This window comes from Hyperoodon ampullatus, assembly GCF_949752795.1.
Source record: "Hyperoodon ampullatus genome assembly, chromosome: 4".
Taxonomy (NCBI): Eukaryota; Metazoa; Chordata; class Mammalia; order Artiodactyla; family Ziphiidae; genus Hyperoodon; species Hyperoodon ampullatus.
Genome location: NC_136917.1, coordinates 47,907,044 through 47,926,389, shown reverse-complemented (window position 1 = coordinate 47,926,389; position 19,346 = coordinate 47,907,044). Strand labels below are relative to the sequence as shown.

Genomic DNA, 19,346 nt, shown 5'->3' with positions numbered 1-19,346 from the left:
AGCCAGGGAAAACCAACAAATAACATACAAGGGAATCCCCAGAAGGTTAAGAGCTGATCTTTCAGCAGAAACTCTGCAAGCCAGAAGGCAGTGGCAGGACATATTTAAAGTGATGAAAGGGAAAAACCTACAACCAAGATTACTCTACCCAGCAAGGACCTCATTCAGATTTGACAGAGACATTAAAATCTTTACAGACAAGCAAAAGCTAAGAGAATTCAGCACCACCATACCAGCTTTACAACAAATGCTAAAGGAACTTCTCTAGGCAGGAAACACAAGAGAAGGAAGAGACCTACAATAACAAACCCAAAACAATTAAGAAAATGGTAATAGGAACAAACATATCGATAACTACCTTAAACGTAAATGGATTAAATGCTCCAACCAAAAGACGTAGACTGGCTGAATGGATACAAAAACAAGATCCATATGTATGTTGTCTATAAGAGACCACCTCAGACCTAGGGACACATACAGACTGAAAGTGAGGGGACGGAAAAAGATATTCCATGCAAATGGAAATCAAAAGAAAGCTGGAGTAGCTATTCTCATATCAGACAAAATAGACTTTAAAATAAAGACTATTACAAGAGACAAAGAAGGACACTACATAATGACCAAGGGATCAATCCAAGAAAAAGATATAACAATTGTAAATATTTATGTACCCAACACAGGAGCACCTCAATACATAAGGCAAAAGCTAATAGCCATAAAAGGGGAAATGGACAGTAACACAATCATAGTAAGGGACTTTAACACCCCACTTTCGCCAATGGACAGATCATCCAAAATGAAAATAAATAAGGAAATATGAGCTTTAAATGATACATTAAACAAGATGGACTTAATTGATATTTATAGGACATTCCATCCATAAACAACAGAATACACTTTCTTCTCAAGTGCTCATGGAACATTCTCCAGGATAGATCATATCTTGGGTCACAAATCAAGCCTTGGTAAATTTAAGAAAATTGAAATCGTATCAATTATCTTTGCCAACCACAACGTTATGAGACTAGATATCAATTACAGGAAAAAAATCTGTAAAAAATAAAAACACATGGGGGCTAAACAATACACTACTAAATAACCAAGAGATCACTGAAGAAATCAAAGAGGAAATCAAAAAATACCTAGAAACAAATGACAATGAAAACACAGTGACCCAAAACCTATGGGATGCAGCAAAAGCAGTTCTAAGAGGGAAGTTTATAGCAATACAATCCTACCTCAAGAAACAAGAAACATCTCAAATAAACAACCTAACCTTACACCTAAAGCAATTAGAGAAAGAAGAAAAAAAAAACCCAAAGTTAGCAGAAGGAAAGAAATCATAAAGATCAGATCAGAAATAAATGAAAAAGAAAGGAAGGAAACAAAAGCAAAGATCAATAAAACTAAAAGGTGGTTCTCTGAGAAGATAAACAAAATTGATAAACCATTAGCCAGACTCATCAAGAAAAAAAGGGAGAAGACTCAAATCAATAGAATTAGAAATGGAAATGGAGAAGTAACAACTGACACTGCAGAGATACAAAGGATCATGAGAGATTACTACAAGCAACTATATACCAATAAAATGGAGAACCTGAAAGAAATGGACAAATTCTTAAAAAAGCACAACCTTCTGAGACTGAACCAGGAAGACATAGAAAATATAAACAGACCAATCACAAGCACCGAAATTGAAACTGTGATTTAAAATCTTCCAACAAACAAAAGCCCAGGACCAGATGGCTTCACAGGCAAATTCTATCAAACATTTAGAGAAGAGCTAACACCTATCCTTCTCAAACTCTTCCAAAATACAGCAGAGGGAGGAACACTCCCTAACTCATTCTATGAGGCCACCATTACCCTGATACCAAAACCAGACAATGATGTCACAAAGAAGGAAAACTACAGGCCAATATCACTGATGAACATAGATGCAAAAATCCTCAACAAAATACTAGCAAACAAAATCCAACAACACATTAAAAGGATCATACACTATGATCAAGTGGGGTTTATCACAGGAATGCAGTTTCTTCAATATACACAAATCAATCAATGTGATAAATCATATTAACAAACTGAAGAATAAAAACCATATGATCATCTCAACAGATGCAGAAAAAGCTTTTGACAAAATTCAACACCCATTTATGATAAAAACCCTCCAGAAAGTAGGCATAGAGGGAACTTACCTCAACCTAATAAAGGCCACATATGACAAACCCACAGCCAACATCGTTCTCAATGGTGAAAAACTGAAACCATTTCCTCTAGATCAGGAACAAGACAAGGTTGTCCACTCTCACCACTATTATTCAACATAGTTTTGGAAGTTTTAGCCACAGCAGTCAGAGAAGAAAAAGAAATAAAAGGAATCCAAATTGGAAAAGATGAATTAAAGCTGTCACTGTTTGCAGATGACATGATACTATACACAGAGAATCCTAAAGATGCTACCAGAAAACTACTAGAGCTAATCAATGAATTTGGTAAAGTAGCAGGATACAAAATTAATGCACAGAAATCTCTTGCATTCCTATACATTAATGATGAAAAATCTGAAAGAGAAATTAAGGAAACACTCCCATTTACCATTGCAACAAAAAGAATAAAATAACTAGGAATAAACCTACCTAAGGAGACAAAAGACCTGTATGCAGAAAACTATAAGACACTGATGAAAGAAATGAAAGGTGATACAAACAGATGGAGAGATATACCATGTTCTTGGATTGGAAGATTCAACATTGTGAAAATGACTATACTACCCAAAGCAATCTACAGATTCAATGCAATCCCTATCAAACTACCAATGTCATTTTTCACAGAACTAGAACAAAAAATTTCACAATTTGTATGGAAACACAAAAGACCCCGAATAGCCAAAGCAATCTTGAGAAAGAAAAATGTAGCTGGAGGAATCAGGCTCCCTGACTTCAGACTATACTACAAAGCTACAGTAATCAAGATAGTATGGTACTGGCACAAAAACAGAAATATAGACCAATGGAACAGGATAGAAAGCCCAGAGATAAACCCACACACATATGGTCAACTTATTTTTGATAAAGGAGGCAAGAATATACAATGGAGAAAAGACAGCCTCTTCAATAAGTGGTGCTGGGAAAACTGGACAGCTACATGTAAAAGAATGAAATTAGAACACTCCTTAACACCATACACAAAAATAAACTCACAATGGATTAAAGACCTAAATGTAAGGCCAAACACTATCAAACTCTTAGAGGAAAACATAGGCAGAACACTCTATGACATAAATCACAGCAAGATCCTTTTTGACCCACCTCCTAGAGAAATGGAAATAAAAACAAAAATAAACAAATGGGACCTAATGAAACTTAAAAGCTTTTGCACAGCAAAGGAAACCATAAACAAGACAAAAAGACCACCCTCAGAAAGGGAGAAAATATTTGCAAATGAAGCAACTGACAAAGGATTAATCTGCAAAATATACAAGCAGCTCAGACAGCTCAATATCAAAAAAACAAACAACCCAATCCAAAAATGGGCAGAAGACTTAAATAGACATTTCTCCAAAGAAGATATACAGATTGACAACAAACACATGAAAGGATGCTCAACATCACTAATCATTAGAGAAATGCAAATCAAAACTACAATGAGGTATCACCTCACACCAGTCAGAATGGCCATCATCAAAAAATCTGCAAACAATAAATGCTGGAGAAGGTGTGGAGAAAAGGGAACCCTCTTGCACTGTTGGTGGGAATGTAAATTGATACAGCCACTATGGAGAACAGTATGGAGGTTCCTCAAAAAACTAAAAATAGAACTACCATACGACCCAGCAATCCTACTACTGGGCATATACCCTGAGAAAACCATAATTCAAAAAGAGTCATGTACCACAATGTTCGTTGCAGCTCTATTTGCAATAGCCAGGACATGGAAGCAACCTAAGTGTCCATCGACAGATGAATGGATAAAGAAGATGTGGCACATATATACAATGGAATATTACTTAGCCATAAAAAGAAATGAAATTGAGTTATTTGTAGTGAGGTGGATGGACTAGAGTCTGTCATACAGAGTGAAATAAGTCAGAAAGAGAAAAATACCGTATGCTAACACATATACATGGAATCTAAAAAAACAAAACAAAAAAATGGTCATGAAGAACCTAGGGGCAGGACAGGAATAAAGTCGGAGATGTAGCAAATGGACTTGAGGACACGGGGAGGGGGAAGGGAAAGCTTGGACAAAGTGAGAGAGTGGCATGGACATATATACACTACCAAATGCAAAATAGATAGCTAGTGGGAAGCAGCCTCATAGCACAGGGAGATCAGCTCGGTGCTTTTTGACCACCTAGAGGGGTGGGATAGGGAGGGTGGGAGGGAGACACAAGAGGGAGGAGATATGGGGATGTATGTATATGTATAGCTGATTCACTTTGTTATACAGCAGAAACTAACACATCACTGTAAAGGAATTATACTCCAATAAAGATGTTAAAAAAAATTAGGCTTTTTGTTGATTTCTAGGTATTCTCTATATAGTCTCGTGCAAGTTCTTTGCTGATATGTGTTTTACAAATATTGTCTCTCAGCCTTGTTTTGTGGCTTGTGTTTTAATTTTTAAATGGTGTTTTGATTAGCAGACATCTCTAATCTGATAAAGCCTAACTGAATAATTTTCCTCTTATGGTTCACGCTTCTCGTGTTCTGTCCAAGAAATCTTTCTCTATCCCAAGCCTGTGAGGATATTCTATGTTATTTTTTTTTTAGGTTTATGGTTATGGTTCTCCAGTGAGGTCTACGAACCATCCCAAATTATGCCTTGAAGTCAAATGATGTAAATCTTCCAACTTCTTTTCAAAATTGTTTTGGCTTTTCTATATCTTTTGCATTTTTACATAAAATTAGGAATCAACACGTGAAAAAACCCAGCCAGAATTTTTTTTTTTTCTTTTTTTTTTAATGCAGTACGCGGGCCTCTCACTGTTGTGGCCTCTCCAGTTGCAGAGCACAGGCTCTGGACGCGCAGGCTCAGCGGCCATGGCTCACAGGCCTAGCCGCTCCGCGGCATGTGGGATCCTTCCCGACCGGGGCACGAAGCCCTGTCCCCTGCATCGGCAGGCGGACTCTCAACCACTGCGCCACCAGGGAAGCCCCCAGCCAGAATTTTGATTGGGTTTACATTCACCCATGCTCTTCTCCCTGGTTCCTCTCATGGAGTGTGGGATGGGCAAGCCTCTCTGCTTCCAGCAACTAAAGGCTGGATTCTGTAGAGATGGGGACCCTAATGATTGGGGGCTTTTTCCCTTTTGGGTCAGATGAGAACAGTTTTACTGAATGGAAACTGTTTAAGCAACATCCGTACCTGCTACATTACCAGGCCTGTAATGTTTATAAGTAAGTGAGTGTCTCTGGCATTTTGTTTGAATGGGCTGGTTTTCTTCATTGTGCTTGGAGAAAACCCAGAAGAAACATGTTGTCCCCATCCTATTATCTCTAAGTGTCCTTAGACTTCTGTGTATCAAATTGAAACCCCAAACTAAAGACACAAACCATCCCATGCCCCTCCTGATCTTTTCCCAGGGCTCTCTCACTGCAGCTTAGTACCTTACCAGGAGGACATTGGCGAGCCCCTGAGCCCAGCACTGGAAGGTGCTTCAGGGCTGCCCTGGCCATTAATAATCTGGGCCTGAGTACAGTGTGTTTGGCAGCAGTAGTTGCTGGAGGTTTTCTGTTCTAGGCACCAAAATCCAAGCCACTCCTTTCTTCCTCCTGTGGAGGTGGGAGGACTTGGTTCTCTTTTTGTATTTCTTGCTGGGAGGGTCCAGCCATTTAGGTCCAGAGAGTCTGCCTGGAAAGTGGCTGGTTGTTGAGTTATCTCCCTGAGTCTCTAAGCTCAGCTCAGAAACCTGCAATCCTTCAATTTCAGGAACCTGAGAACAGCTCCCAGCAGAGGGTCAATGCTGTCCTTGTCTGGAGACAGAATAAGCTCAACGACTCCTATATGATGACTTGGGAAAAGTAGCCTTTTTCATAAATTCCTCTAATGTATGGAGCTTTTGGATACTGAATTTTCTGGGGAGGGTGCACTTATACTAGGGATCCTTAAACAGCCCTTGAATCAAGCAGAAATGGTGACCATCAAGGAGTTGAAGACATTATTTCGGCCAGGCCTATCAGCCAGGACTGTCATTTCTTACAAGCACATATATAGTTACTTTTCTAATCCTGTGAACTTCAGTGAAGTTAAAGTTTCAATACCGTGGATAATAACACAATACAAAGAGATCTTAATTGCAGTATATTCACCAGATCTGATCAGATGGTGATTGTCCAGCTACTGATGGGAAGGTGGGGGACAGGGGCTCTCAGTCATGCTGACACAGACTGAGCTCTTAAAATATGAGCCAATTCAACTACAAATGGACTCCCAGAAAGTAGTAGCTGGGAGAAATCACCACAATGTACAGCTCAGAGAGCGGTTGGGATGAAGTGACATGTCAGTCTTGCTCTGAGCAGTAAGAGTGCAATAATTAAAACTGGTGGAGGCAGGAGACTAGCCTCTGAATGGGAGTGGTCAAGGGGGAGGTGGCGGACATGGTGGTGGACATGGGCATGAAGGCGAGAGGGATCATCTTGTAGCTGCAGATATTTCTGTGTCTTCTATACACACTTTGTCAGTATGTCTGTAAATATCCCATTATGTTATTCTCTCCATTTCTTCCGACACTTCAGTTTTTCTTTAATTTTATATCTGTAATTCTCATTTTCATTTAACTCCTGAATTTTTGGATCTGCTTAGTTATGTTTTTTCAACTCATGTTCATTGATAAGCGGTGTGATTTAGTGGTTGAGAACACTGACCTCAAACCAGACGCCCTGCTTTTATCCACAGGCTACTCCAGCTATTAGCTGTGATCCTTGGACAACTTATTTAACCTCTCTGTGCCTCAGTTTCATCATCTGTAAGATAAAAATGATGATATTAACAGTATGAGACTCTATAGGGTGTATGTGAATACTACTTGAGATATATACATAAAGGGATTTAGAAGGATGATAGTAGTTTCTATGTAAGTATTTGTGACTACTTTTACATACACTACTTGTCATTTTCTAGGAACTCAAACAGTTCTGGCTATATTATTTTTTTTTTAGTTATCGCAAACAAAGAATGCCTTTCTGTTTGTCAGTCATCTTTATGCAAAGGAAGTACCGCAGGATAGCAATTTCAGTTGCAGTGTTAAAACAGTAGTAGCTGGATCAAAAATAGGAGAAAGAAGGAAGTTTCAGAATTTATTTTGATCTTAAGACACTACAGAAAAACTTGAGAGAACAGAACGCATGGCGATGGGCCCATGACTATATCATCACCTGCTTTGCTCCCTTGCTCTCTCCATCTTCCTCCCACTTCCTTTCCTCTGTTATGTATTCCTCTCTCCTCTCTGTTATCTTCCACTTATATCTACATTTTCCCCATCTTCACCATTAAACTCCTAGAATTCCTAAATCAGTGAAAACTCATTCATATGACAAAGTTATTGAGCACTAACCAAGTGTTAAGAACTGAGCAAACTCAGGGCTCGAAACATAATTACAAATAAAGCCTAGCCTTTGTGTTCCTTTTTCCCTCCCTACTTATGAAAAGAATCTAAAAAGTTAGACAGTCACCCAAATCAACAATGGCCATGCAGGGATATGCCTCACATTTTATAAAATAGATATGTGCAAGGTACTGCAGGGGAACAGAGGAAAAGTTGTGCATGCAATGGACCACGTGTGAGAAAGTCGTCCAGAAAAAATGACTCTTGACTTGAATTTTTAAAATGGAGTAGTAATTCACTAGATGGAGACAAGAGTGAAGGGCATTCTAGACAGAAGAAACAACAAGTTTGAAGGCACATACGTATCCAACATCGTGGCATGTTTATACAAAAAATGATTGGTACTCTTTGGCTGGAGACAAAAGAAAGTATGTGAAACCGTGTGAGCAGTAACAGAAAGTTAGGAAGTGTCAATATTACAAAGTACTTTATGTTCTAAGTCACAGATTTTTGGTTTTAATCTTTAAGTCAGAGACCAACTGTTAAGTGACATGCAAGCTCAGTGAAATTTGGGCAGCTACTAATCAGTCCAGCCAAATGTTGCCATGTAGCAATGTAGGCTCAGTGTTGCCAGGCCATCCCGGTTATCAAGAGACACTCAAATCCAGAAGGTAAGTAAAATATAATTTTTAAATGTTGGTAACTAAATATGTCAATTACCAAGAGATCCAAACCAAACTTCACCTCTGTTAGGCAGTAGGAGCCATTGAAAAACTTAAGTTTTGAGAAGATTGCCTGGGGTGCAGCGTGGAAGGCACATGTATTCAGTGGCCACTGTGGCAACAGGCTGGTGAGTGAGAGCATGCTGTAATCCCAGAAAGAAGTCAGAGGCAGTGGGAACAGGAAGTTTGAGACACTGTATAGTGATGACTGAAGATAATTTATTGATTTATCACCTTGGACTTGAGAGAGAATGTAGGATAATTCTCAAGATTCTGGATTATTCAGTTAGATGGGTAAAGTATGGTACACTGAGCTGAGGAATAAAAGCAGAGTTTGGTGGAAAATGAGTTCAGCTGTGGAAAATTTGGATCTCTGGTGGCTTTCATTAATCTGATTGGAGATGTCCAGTACATACATAAGATGTATGTTTGGACCTTATCAAAGAGATCTAGACGAAGAATATAGTTTCTGATTTATTAACATGTTATTCAGAGCTTTTTATTTTAAAAATTTCATTAGGGGCTGCATATTATAGTTAAGAATTTGTTCCATGAAGAAAAAGAGAGCCTAGGATAGAGCTGTATAAAACATGATTTTGGGGAAGCATGTGAAGCATCAGAAGCATTACATGAAACTAAAGAGTGACTAAAAATGATAGATGAAAGTGAGAGCTGACATACAAAATCCAATGATGGATCTTTAAGGAAGTATAAGCGTCAAATACCTAATAAAGATGAAGCAACATATAAAGAAAATGTCCATTGGCTTTGGCACTACTAAGGTAATTGGTGAATTTAGAAAGAATATTTATAAATATTACAACTAGGAGTGTAAAAGGACTTTAAGAGATGTGGAATTCTCTAAATCCATAGAATAATGTGGAAATTGCACTTTAAGGAGATGGGAAATGATCCTAGAAGGATGTATGTTCTATGAAAACAATAAATTGGTGAATATGTAGAAACAACTAACAGAAAGATTTTTATATAATAGTGGTAGTAACATCTAAATATAAGAGACTAAAACAATCTACAGAATGGAAAGGGAAGGGAGGAATGTCAAACTATTGTTTAAAATTCAATGACTTAAGAATGCACGCTAATTTTGCACAGCAAAGGAAACCATAAACAGGACAAAAAGACAAACCTCAGAATGGGAGAAAATATTTGCAAATGAAGAAACTGACAAAGGATTAATCTGCAAAATATACAAGCAGCTCATGCAGCTCAATATCAAAAAAACAAACAACCCAATCCAAAAATGGGCAGAAGACCTAAATAGATATTTCTCCAAAGAAGATATACAGATTGACAACAAACACATGAAAGGATGCTCAACATCACTAATCATTAGAGAAATGCAAATCAAAACTACAATGAGGTATCACCTCACACCAGTCAGAATGGCCATCATCAAAAAATCTGCAAACAATAAATGCTGGAGAAGGTGTGGAGAAAAGGGAACCCTCTTGCACTTTTGGTGGGAATGTAAATTGATACAGCCCCTATGGAGAACAGTGTGGAGGTTCCTTAAAAAACTAAAAATAGAACTACCATATGACCCAGCAATCCCACTACTGGGCATATACCCTGAGAAAACCATAATTCAAAAAGAGTCATGTACCAAAATGTTCACTGCAGCTCTATTTACAATAGCCAGGACATGGAAGCAACCTAAGTGTCCATCGACAGATGAATGGATAAGGAAGATGTGGCACATATATACAATGGAATATTACTCAGCCATAAAAAGAAATGAAATTGAGTTATTTGTAGCGAGGTGGATGGACCTAGAGACTGTCATACAGAGTGAAGTAAGTCAGAAAGAGAAAAACAAATACCATATTCTAACACATATATATGGAATCTAAAAAAAAAAAACGTTCTGAAGAACCTAGGGGCAGGACAGGAATAAAGACATAGATGTAGAGAATGGACTTGAGGACACAGGGAAGGGGAAGGGGAAGATGGGACGAAGTGAGAGAGTGGCATGGACATATATACACTACCAAATGTAAAATAGATAGCTAATGGGAAGCAGCCTCATAGCACAGGGAGATCAGCTCGGTGCTTTGTGTCCACCTAGAGGGGTGGGATAGGGAGGGTGGGAAGGAGACGCAAGAGGGAGGAGATATGGGGATGTATGTATATGTATAGCTGATTCACTTTGTTATACAGCAGAAACTAACACACCATTGTAAAGCAATTATACTCCAATAAAAGATGTTAAAAAAAAATAAAAGAATGCACGCTAAGATTTCAAGTGTAACCAAAGATTAGAGAGCATAATTTACAAATCAGCGAGAGAAGTGGAATAAGAAAATAAACTGATGCAATAAAAAAAGGAGGGGGGATATTTTAAATGGTACTACTATCAATTAAAACTTAAAATGGTTAAATGGTAAATATGTCAAATATAAAAAAAAATACTAAAAGGCCAGTGTATTAAACTTACAATTAGTAAGACATGAATGGTCAGATTAGATTTTTTAAAACTTGAACTTCATGCTATTTACAATAGCCACACCCAAAACATATGACCATAGAAATTTTGAAAATAGAAGAATGGAAAAATATGTCAGTAAAAAATTAACCTAAACCAAATAACTGGTGTGACTATTTTACATTATGAAAATGTTTTAAGATGAAACGTATCATTAGGCATAGGGGAGTAAGTACGAAATCACAAAGAATTTAATTCTTTAGGAAGATACATCACTTCCAAACATATATGTACCTAATAAAAGAGCTTTAAAGTTGATAACACAAAAAATAATAGAATCACAGAGAGAAACTAAGAAACCCACTGTCAGAATGGAATAGCTAAACATATCTTCCCATTATCGACAAGTCAAGGAGATCAGAACCACACGAGTAATCTTATCTTGAGCTAATATAGATATATAGACATCTGTATCTAGCAGTTAAAGAACACACATTCTTCTCAAGGCTATAAAACACATTTACAAAAATTGATTCTGTACTAACTAGGTCATAAGCTCATCTTCACAAATTTCAAAGAAGAGGCATCATTACAGATCATGTTTATTGACCACAACACAGTTAGAAGTTAGTAACAAAAAAGGTCACTTTAATCCCTAATATGTTTGCAAATTAAAGGCACGTTTATAAATTACCCATGGGTCAAAGAAGAAATCATGCCAATTGATATATAAGTGAATTAATGATTGTGAATAAATCATGTATCAAAACCTTTTTGGTTTTGTATATTTTAATTTATACTTATGGCTTATTATATTAGGAATGGAGACTGCAGGATAATAGTGAGTCCAAATAAAGAAGGTAAGAAACATACAACAAAATTATTCCCGATAAAGCAGTGGGAAGGCACTAAGAGTAGATTAAGAAAACAAAGGAAACTAATAAAAATGATTGATTTAGAAAACAAAGGTAAAATGGAGAGAATCAAGAAAGCCAAAAGAGAATTAAAAAAATACATAACTACCAGGGCTTCCCTGGTGGCGCAGTGGTTGAGAATCTGCCTGCCAATGCAGGGGACACGGGTTCGAGCCCTGGTCTGGGAAGATCCCACATGCCGCGGAGCAACTAGGCCAGTGAGCCACAATTACTGAGTCTGTGCATCGGGCGCCTGTGCTCCGCAACAAGAGCGGCTGCGAGAGTGAGAGGCCCACGCACCGTGATGAAGAGTGGCCCCCGCTTGCTGCAACTAGAGAAAGCCCTTGCACAGAAACGAAGACCCAACACAGCCATAAATAAATAAATAAACAAATGAATAAATAAATAAATAAATAAAATACATAACTACCAATCCAGTATAGATTAAAATATAGTAAGAGAATACCATCAAATAATTTATATTGATAATTCAACAGCTTAGATGAAATGACTGCTCCTGAGAAAATATAACTTACTAAAATATATCAAGAATAAAAAACCTAAATAGTCCTACAACAATAAATGAAACTGCAAAAATAGTTATTATCTTCTCTTATAGGAAGCACAAGTACAGCAGTTATATAGGCAATTCTCCAACAATTTCAAAAAGAGTTAATTCCAATCCTTTACAAAATCTCTGAATATGAAAAAGGAGGGAACTACATCTTAATTTATTCTGTGAAGCTAGTTTAACTTGATAACAAAACCAGATGAAGACAGGATAAGAAAGGCACACTAGAGTGTCTTTTTACCCATGAATGTCTATATAAGAATTAAAACAAATTATTGGCACAATAAATCCAGCAGTCATTGGATGATTTTTCATTTTGACAAACATAAATGCAACTGGAGTCCTACAGGCAGAAAAAAGTAGAGAACAAGGTGGAAGTAATATTTGACCAAGAATTTTCCAAAAACAATGAAAAATATCAAGCCAAAGGTCCATGTCTGGAAAACCTTAGGTAGAATAAATAATGAGCAATATAGACAACAAAACCCTCAAATAACCAACCAAATAAACAACTCCACCCACAAATCTAAACATCATTTTTGAACTGCTGACAATCAATGATAAAGAGAAAATCTTGAAGACATCGAGAAAATAAAGACATTAAATCAGAGGAATAACGATAAGAAGTATATGTCATAACTGGAAGACAATGGTATGACATCTTTAAATTTCTGAATCTCAAAACTGTCAAACCAGATTTCTAGTCATGATAAAAATATCTTCAAAGTCAAGGTGTCAGGAGCTCAGCTGAGCTAGAGACAGCTGAGCTGCCAGGTGTTGGAGTAGCCAATTTAGACAACAAGGCAAAATGAAAATAACAGACAAGTTTTTAATCACTTACTGTCACAGTACAAGCAAGAGGCTAAACAGGAGAAAGCACTGACTCCTCCATTCCATTTTCCCTCAAGGAATGGTGCCTCAGTTAAGGGTTAAGTGGATTAGCACAAGATGTGGGGCTTGTCTCACTGCTGAGGGAGCCCTGATCAGAAAGCTCCCGCAATTTCATGGACCTGGAAGCCAGGGGCAGGGAGAGTAGGCTAGACTTGGAAAAGTACTGAGTGCTGAGTCAGTGCGGAGAACAAGGATTCAAGATTCCCTCCCCTCTTCCCAACAAAGGGGTTTTGGCAGAAGTGTCTGACAAAGGCTTCTGCCAAGAGCCCCAGTGAAGAGGCCTCCAGAGGCACTTGAACTAGGAATGCAGATATACATAAGAGCATAGGTGGACAGGGGGCGGGTGGTGGAGTGGGGGGGTGGGGTGGGCCTGCGTCACTGACTGCAATTCCTTTCAGAGACTGCAATGCACAGGCTGTGCTCCAAGTCTGGTGTGGGGAGGGAAGCCAGATAAAGCTATAAAAAACTAATAAACAGAAACCTCCATTAAATAGAGTTGAGAGACCAGAAAGGGGAGCTCTCACACCCAGCACCATTGCAGAGCCCAAGAGGAAGAAGTCTCCTCTCCTTTCCTGGCAAGGACTCAGCCGAAGAAAAGCCACGGACTCTTTGTTAACTGCAGCCCTCCCAACTTCCTTTTCCCCTTTTCTTCTTTTGCTGTGTGGGGACTTGCATGTGGCTTGCCATGGTTGCAGATCCCGAATTGCAATTCTCTGCTGATCCTGTATAAACCCATCTTTGCTGGAGAAATATCTGGCAATCTATGTTTCAGGTCCAGAAAGACTTTGTAATTGCCTATGGCCAGATCTGAAAAAAAATCACACATAGGTTTTTAGTCAGAAACAGGACTACTTGAAAGGTAAAACAAAGACTCTATGAGACAAATAAAAGTTGAGAGAATTCACTACCAGCAGAATGTGCTACAAAAATGTTAAGGACATTCTTTAGGGAGGAGGAATGTTATAGTAGACAGAAACTGCAACACCAAGAGTGAACCGTAATGTAAACTATGGATTTGGAGTGATTATGATGTTCAATGTCCGTTTATCAATTGCAACAAGTGTATCCCTCTGATGGGAAATGTTGATAATGGGGGAGGCTGTGCATGTGTGCGGACAGGGGAATCTATGAGAAATTTCTCCGCCTTCCTTTTCATTCTGCTTCAAATATAAAACTACCTTAAAAAAGTAAAGTCTCACAAAACAAAGAAACAAAAAACCAAACCACCACTCTTGCCATCATTTATGTTTTCATTAGTCTTGAGTCAGGGAGGCCTTAGGCAACCCTGTACACCAGCTCTCCTGTGTCATGCTTACTGAGCACCAGGTGCTGTGTTAGGCAGTTTACTGACATTCTCATTAGATTCCCATGATAACTTATGAGCTGAGTATTATTTTACAGAAAACAGAAGTTTAGTTCTAGCTAACACAAATTGAGCACTTCTTGTGTGCCAGGCATTGTGCTGTCTACTTTTCACAAATTGTCCTATTTATCCTCACCACCAACCTATGAGGTCATAGGTTCTATTATTTTCCTAATTCACAGTTGAAAAATCTGAAAGACAGAGTGTTTAAGTAATGTGCCCAAGCACATACAGTAGGAAGCATTGGTGTCAGGATTCCAAAGACCCATGCTCTAAGTGCTAGATACATGGTTGCCTGGAAAATGTGGGAATGACAGTAGAATACAAAGAGAAAACTAAAGCAACACAGAAACATGAGAAAAGCAGAAAACTGGGAACTTTTCCACCTGCAAAAAAATAATAAGATTAAATGTGGGAAAACAGTGCTAGCTATCTTCAAATATTTCCAAATTCTGAAGGGGAGAGTTCTCTGTGGTGCCAGGAACCATAGCTGACTTGGCTCACTGGGGGTATATTTTCATTTAAAGAAGAACTTTAAAGTACAAAGTTCCCTAACATCTCAGTGGGCAGCTTCAGTAGGAGGTGTTCTAATGTGCTGGAGTTAACCATAGTGAGTGATACTATAAAGGGGACTCCTGCAAGTCAGGCATGGATAAGATATGAGGAGTCAGAACTAGGTAAGTTCTTGTTCCCTTGTAACTCTGAGTTTTGATTTCAATACTAACACTACAAATCTTGGTTGGCTAAAAAAGTTGTGAACTTCTGGAGTGACAACCTGGAACCAATGGCAAAGTGCTCCATTTGAAAAAAGAGCCACGCTGCCATCTGGTGTTCATAATAATTGCTATTTTTATTCTTTTGTTTTTGAGTGTTTGGAAGAAAATCCATTAATACCCATCAGTAATTAAGATATAAAAGTTTCCTTAATTGTTGACATTTTTCCTTCAGTGCATTGTCTCTGTAACATTCCCTGCTAAAAAGGTCTATTTTGTTTTTACTTTTTGTTTCCATAAGTAATAAAATTTTGCATCTATATCCCTATACAGTTGTCTTATTTCTTTGCAATAATTTCCTAAGAAAGGAGATGCTGTGTCAAAGAGTATTGTTTAATTTTTAAACTTTTGACATGCATTTTCCAATTGTTCTTCTCAGAAATATTGTGCCAACATGCCATCATTTTATAAGGGAATGTTCTTCCCTGCACCCTCACCAGTTCTACATAAGATCTTCAAGCTGTTTCTTTGCCTATTTGAGTTTATTTAATTGTATATAGATAGAATTTCCTCTTCTGTGAGTCTGTAGTTTCTGAATACTACTTATGTTTAATATTCAGATACACATTTTGTAAATTTTCTTGGTTTTCTTTTCTGCTGGTCTTTTCACCTGTTCTTCTTTACTTACTGATTTGAAAGAGCTCTTTATAAAATAAAAGAGTAATACTGTATTTTAAAACATTGAATATCCTTACAGGCCAGGCATAGTGCTGCTAAAGCACATATTTGAAAATAGCTCAAATTCTGTAGGGGAGTTTTGTTTTCTTCTCTACCCCATCAACATGCAATCAATTAAAAAAAATTAACTATCTAATATGTACTAGGCATATCACAGTGCTGGTGATATGTCCATGGCTTATCACTCAACCATGCCCTCTTATATAATACAGGAAATATTTGTAGTACATTTATTAAATTGTGAAACTTTGTAGTGGCTCCAAGAGTCTAAGGGACAAAATTTTTATTGGAATATCAGGACTTCAATTCAGACTCTCAAACAAAAAATATATGTCTTTTTGTGCCAGTTACTGACCACAAAGAAGAGATTTACATAGGTAAATAAAACACTGCCCATCTCATTATGGGCTTACAGTCTAGTGTGTTGAAGCGGGGGAATCAAGCATGGAAAGCAATAATAATAACTACTACTTATGGTACAACTAAGAATCAAGTACTATGCTTGTTACTTTTGATGCATTATCTCTAATCCTTACCTCAATTCTGAGATGTGATTTCTGTCCCCATTTAAATAATAAAAGGCTGGAATAAGATTGGTCAAGTTGGACAGTTCAGGTGAAATAGGGTGGTTTTTCCTGGAAGTAGGGAGTTCAACCTGGATACCAGTGGAGGAGGTTTAATGAGGAGAACAGAAAGATATTTAGGCTATGATTTAAATTCTGGCTCCAATAAAGAGCCTGTGTGTGACTATCCCTCTAGGGCAAAATGCTGGGGGGAAGTGGGGGAAAGCACAGAATGGGAGCTTCAGAAATTTTCACTTCAGAAGCCATTAGAGTTGATTTACATCCTTTGTGAAAGGTAATCTCTTTGAGAAAATTTTCCATTTCTTTCTGCCCTGACTTGAGTAAATGAGTCATTAAAAATAATTGGAATTATGGTTAAATAGGGAACAGTAAGCTAAGTTTGCCTCCTCTCATGTTCAAAACACCATTGTCATGACAAAAAATTTTTTTAAATTAATAAATCCTTAGAAGGGCTAGAAAAGAGAGAAAATATGCCACAGGGATTACAAAATTCATATGAAGATATTGTGAACTAGTTTGACAATAAATTTGACATCTTAGATGAAATGTATTAATTCCTAGAAAACGTGACTTGCTAAAACCAATTAATGAAAAAATGAAAATCTGAACAAGTCTATCTATTAAAGCAACTAAATGAAACATTAAAAATCATCCCAGGGGGGCCTTCTGTGTCGCCACGGGCACAGAGCCGCTCACACCATGGCTTGGGTCCCGAATGCGCCACAGCCTCTCGAGAGACGTGGGTCCTCGGAGCCTCTTTAGTGCCGGAGCTCGGGCCGCAGGCGGCTCCGCGGCGGTGGAAAAACAGAACCTCTGGAATGGATGGACTCTTCCCGAGCAGCTTTGCTAACTTGCAGCAGCTGAGCAATGTTCCTCATTAATATCTGTCTGTCAGCATAATCGTCACATCATTTCACTCTGGTGGCAGGGACTCAGCTCTGAATTCTGTATAGAAAAAGCACCTGGATCCCAGTCTTTCAATGGCTTCAAGACAACTAGAAGTGCCTGCTCTTGAGCCTAGTGGGCCTCTAGGCAAGATGTCCCTGCCCATCGGGATGTACCGCCAGGCATTCGGCTATGATGATGCCCTCGAGGACCCTACGCCCATGACTCCTCCTCCATCGGACATGGGCAGCATCCCCTGGAAGCCAGTGATTCCAGAGCGCAAGTATCAGCACCGCGCCAAGGTGGAGGAAGGAGAGGCCAGCGTCTCATCCCGTGCCCTGCCATTGGCCATTGATGGTGCGGACAAGGCCCCCGTGGTGAAGGCTAAAGCTACCCATGTCATCGTGAGTTCTCTGATCACAAAACAGACCCAGGAGAGCATTCAGCGTTTTGAGCAACAGGCAGGGCTGAGAGATGCTGGCTACACACCCCACAAGGGCCTTACCACCGAGGAGACCAAGTACCTTCGAGTGGCAGAAGCACTCCACAAACTAAAGCTCCAGAGCAGAGAGATAACAAGAGAGGAGAAGCAGCCGGCCTCCACCCAGTCCACCCCAAGCAGCAGCCCCCACTCGTCCCCTAAGCAGAAGCCCAGAGGCTGGTTCACTTCTGGTTCTTCCACAGCCTTACCTGGCCCCAATCTTAGCACCATGGATTCTGGAAGCGGGGGAAAAAGACAGAAGCTCGGCAGATAAATGGAGCCTCTTTGGACCAAGATCCCTCCAGAAGTCTGATTCAGGAGGTTTTGCCATCCAGGCCTACAAAGGAGCCCAGAAGCCTTCTCCAATGGAACTGATTCGCACGCAGGCCACCCGAATGGCCGAGGATCCAGCAGTGTTCAAGCCACCCAAAATGGACATCCCAGTGATAGAAGGGAAGAAACAGCTGCCGCGGGCCCACAATCTAAAACCGCGGGACTTGAATGTTCTCACACCCACTGGCTTCGAGAGCTCTTTCTGTTCCAGGGACTCTGGATAGAGATGTCTTGAGCCCAGCTCCCCTTTACCTTGGCTCTGACATAGGAAAAGTTTTGTTTTCTCTTTTTAAAAATCTCTCAAACTGAGGCTAGAACTGGAGACATAATTGATTTTTGAGAAACATTAGTGCAAAGCTTGTCCTTGTGTGGAAGAAGCCATTTTGTACTGCTTTAATTTAAAGTTAGACTAAACCTCAGCAGTGATGTATGGGGACCTCATTAACTATTTTTGTATCATTTACCCTACACAAGAACTTTGATCATTACTTACTAGGTAAATAATATTTGTGTTGTTCCAAAACCAAGGCTTCTTGATTCCTTTACCACTGTCCACGTGCGCCTGGACAAATCATGGCGTAGAGGCGTTCACTGACTAGTTTAGACAACTTTGGCCATCTTGGCTGTGCTGACACTGTGTGCTCCAGCCTTGTCAGTTATGGGGACCCAGGATCTGTTTGAGATCTGGGTATAGTTAAGAGCCAGGCTTGGCAGGGATCCTGTCTGTTTTCTGCTGAAACCGGAATCTCCTTGCTTTTTGGTAGACCTCATGGATCACTTTGTCCTGCAGCCAGTTCTTACTGTAGTACCTCTTGGGCCAGTGCTGTTGGAGGGATGCTTCTCTTTTGTGTGTCACAGAACAAACACTAGCCTTACATATCCTTTGTTGCACTTTAAAGTGTGATTAATTTAACTCCCATTTGGTTGAAAACTTCCTAAGGGAGAAAATCCAGTCTACTGGTTTGGTATAGATAAATGGATGTTAAACTTTCTTAAAGGAGGCGGCAACTGCAGTTCGAGTATAGTCTTGCGGTTCATACGAAACTAATGTCACCCTATTTTGAGTTTCTTGTTCAGGCCAGGGTCTGAAAAATTTTTTCCTGGGAGGTGGAAGAATTAAAAAATTTTCTGTATGCAATCATTTTCCCCCCAAATGAGC

General features: G+C 39.0%; 1 protein-coding gene across 1 annotated transcript; it reads left to right on the top strand.

Annotated features, from left to right (window-relative positions):
- Positions 1–17,468: 17,468 nt before the first annotated feature.
- Positions 17,469–18,411, top strand: LOC307051202 (putative monooxygenase p33MONOX; the record flags this gene model as incomplete). Its single annotated transcript, XM_079701539.1, is given in 2 exon segments — positions 17,469–18,098; positions 18,100–18,411. Coding segments are annotated over 2 exon segments (942 nt in total).
- Between the last annotated feature and the right edge of the window lie 935 nt (positions 18,412–19,346).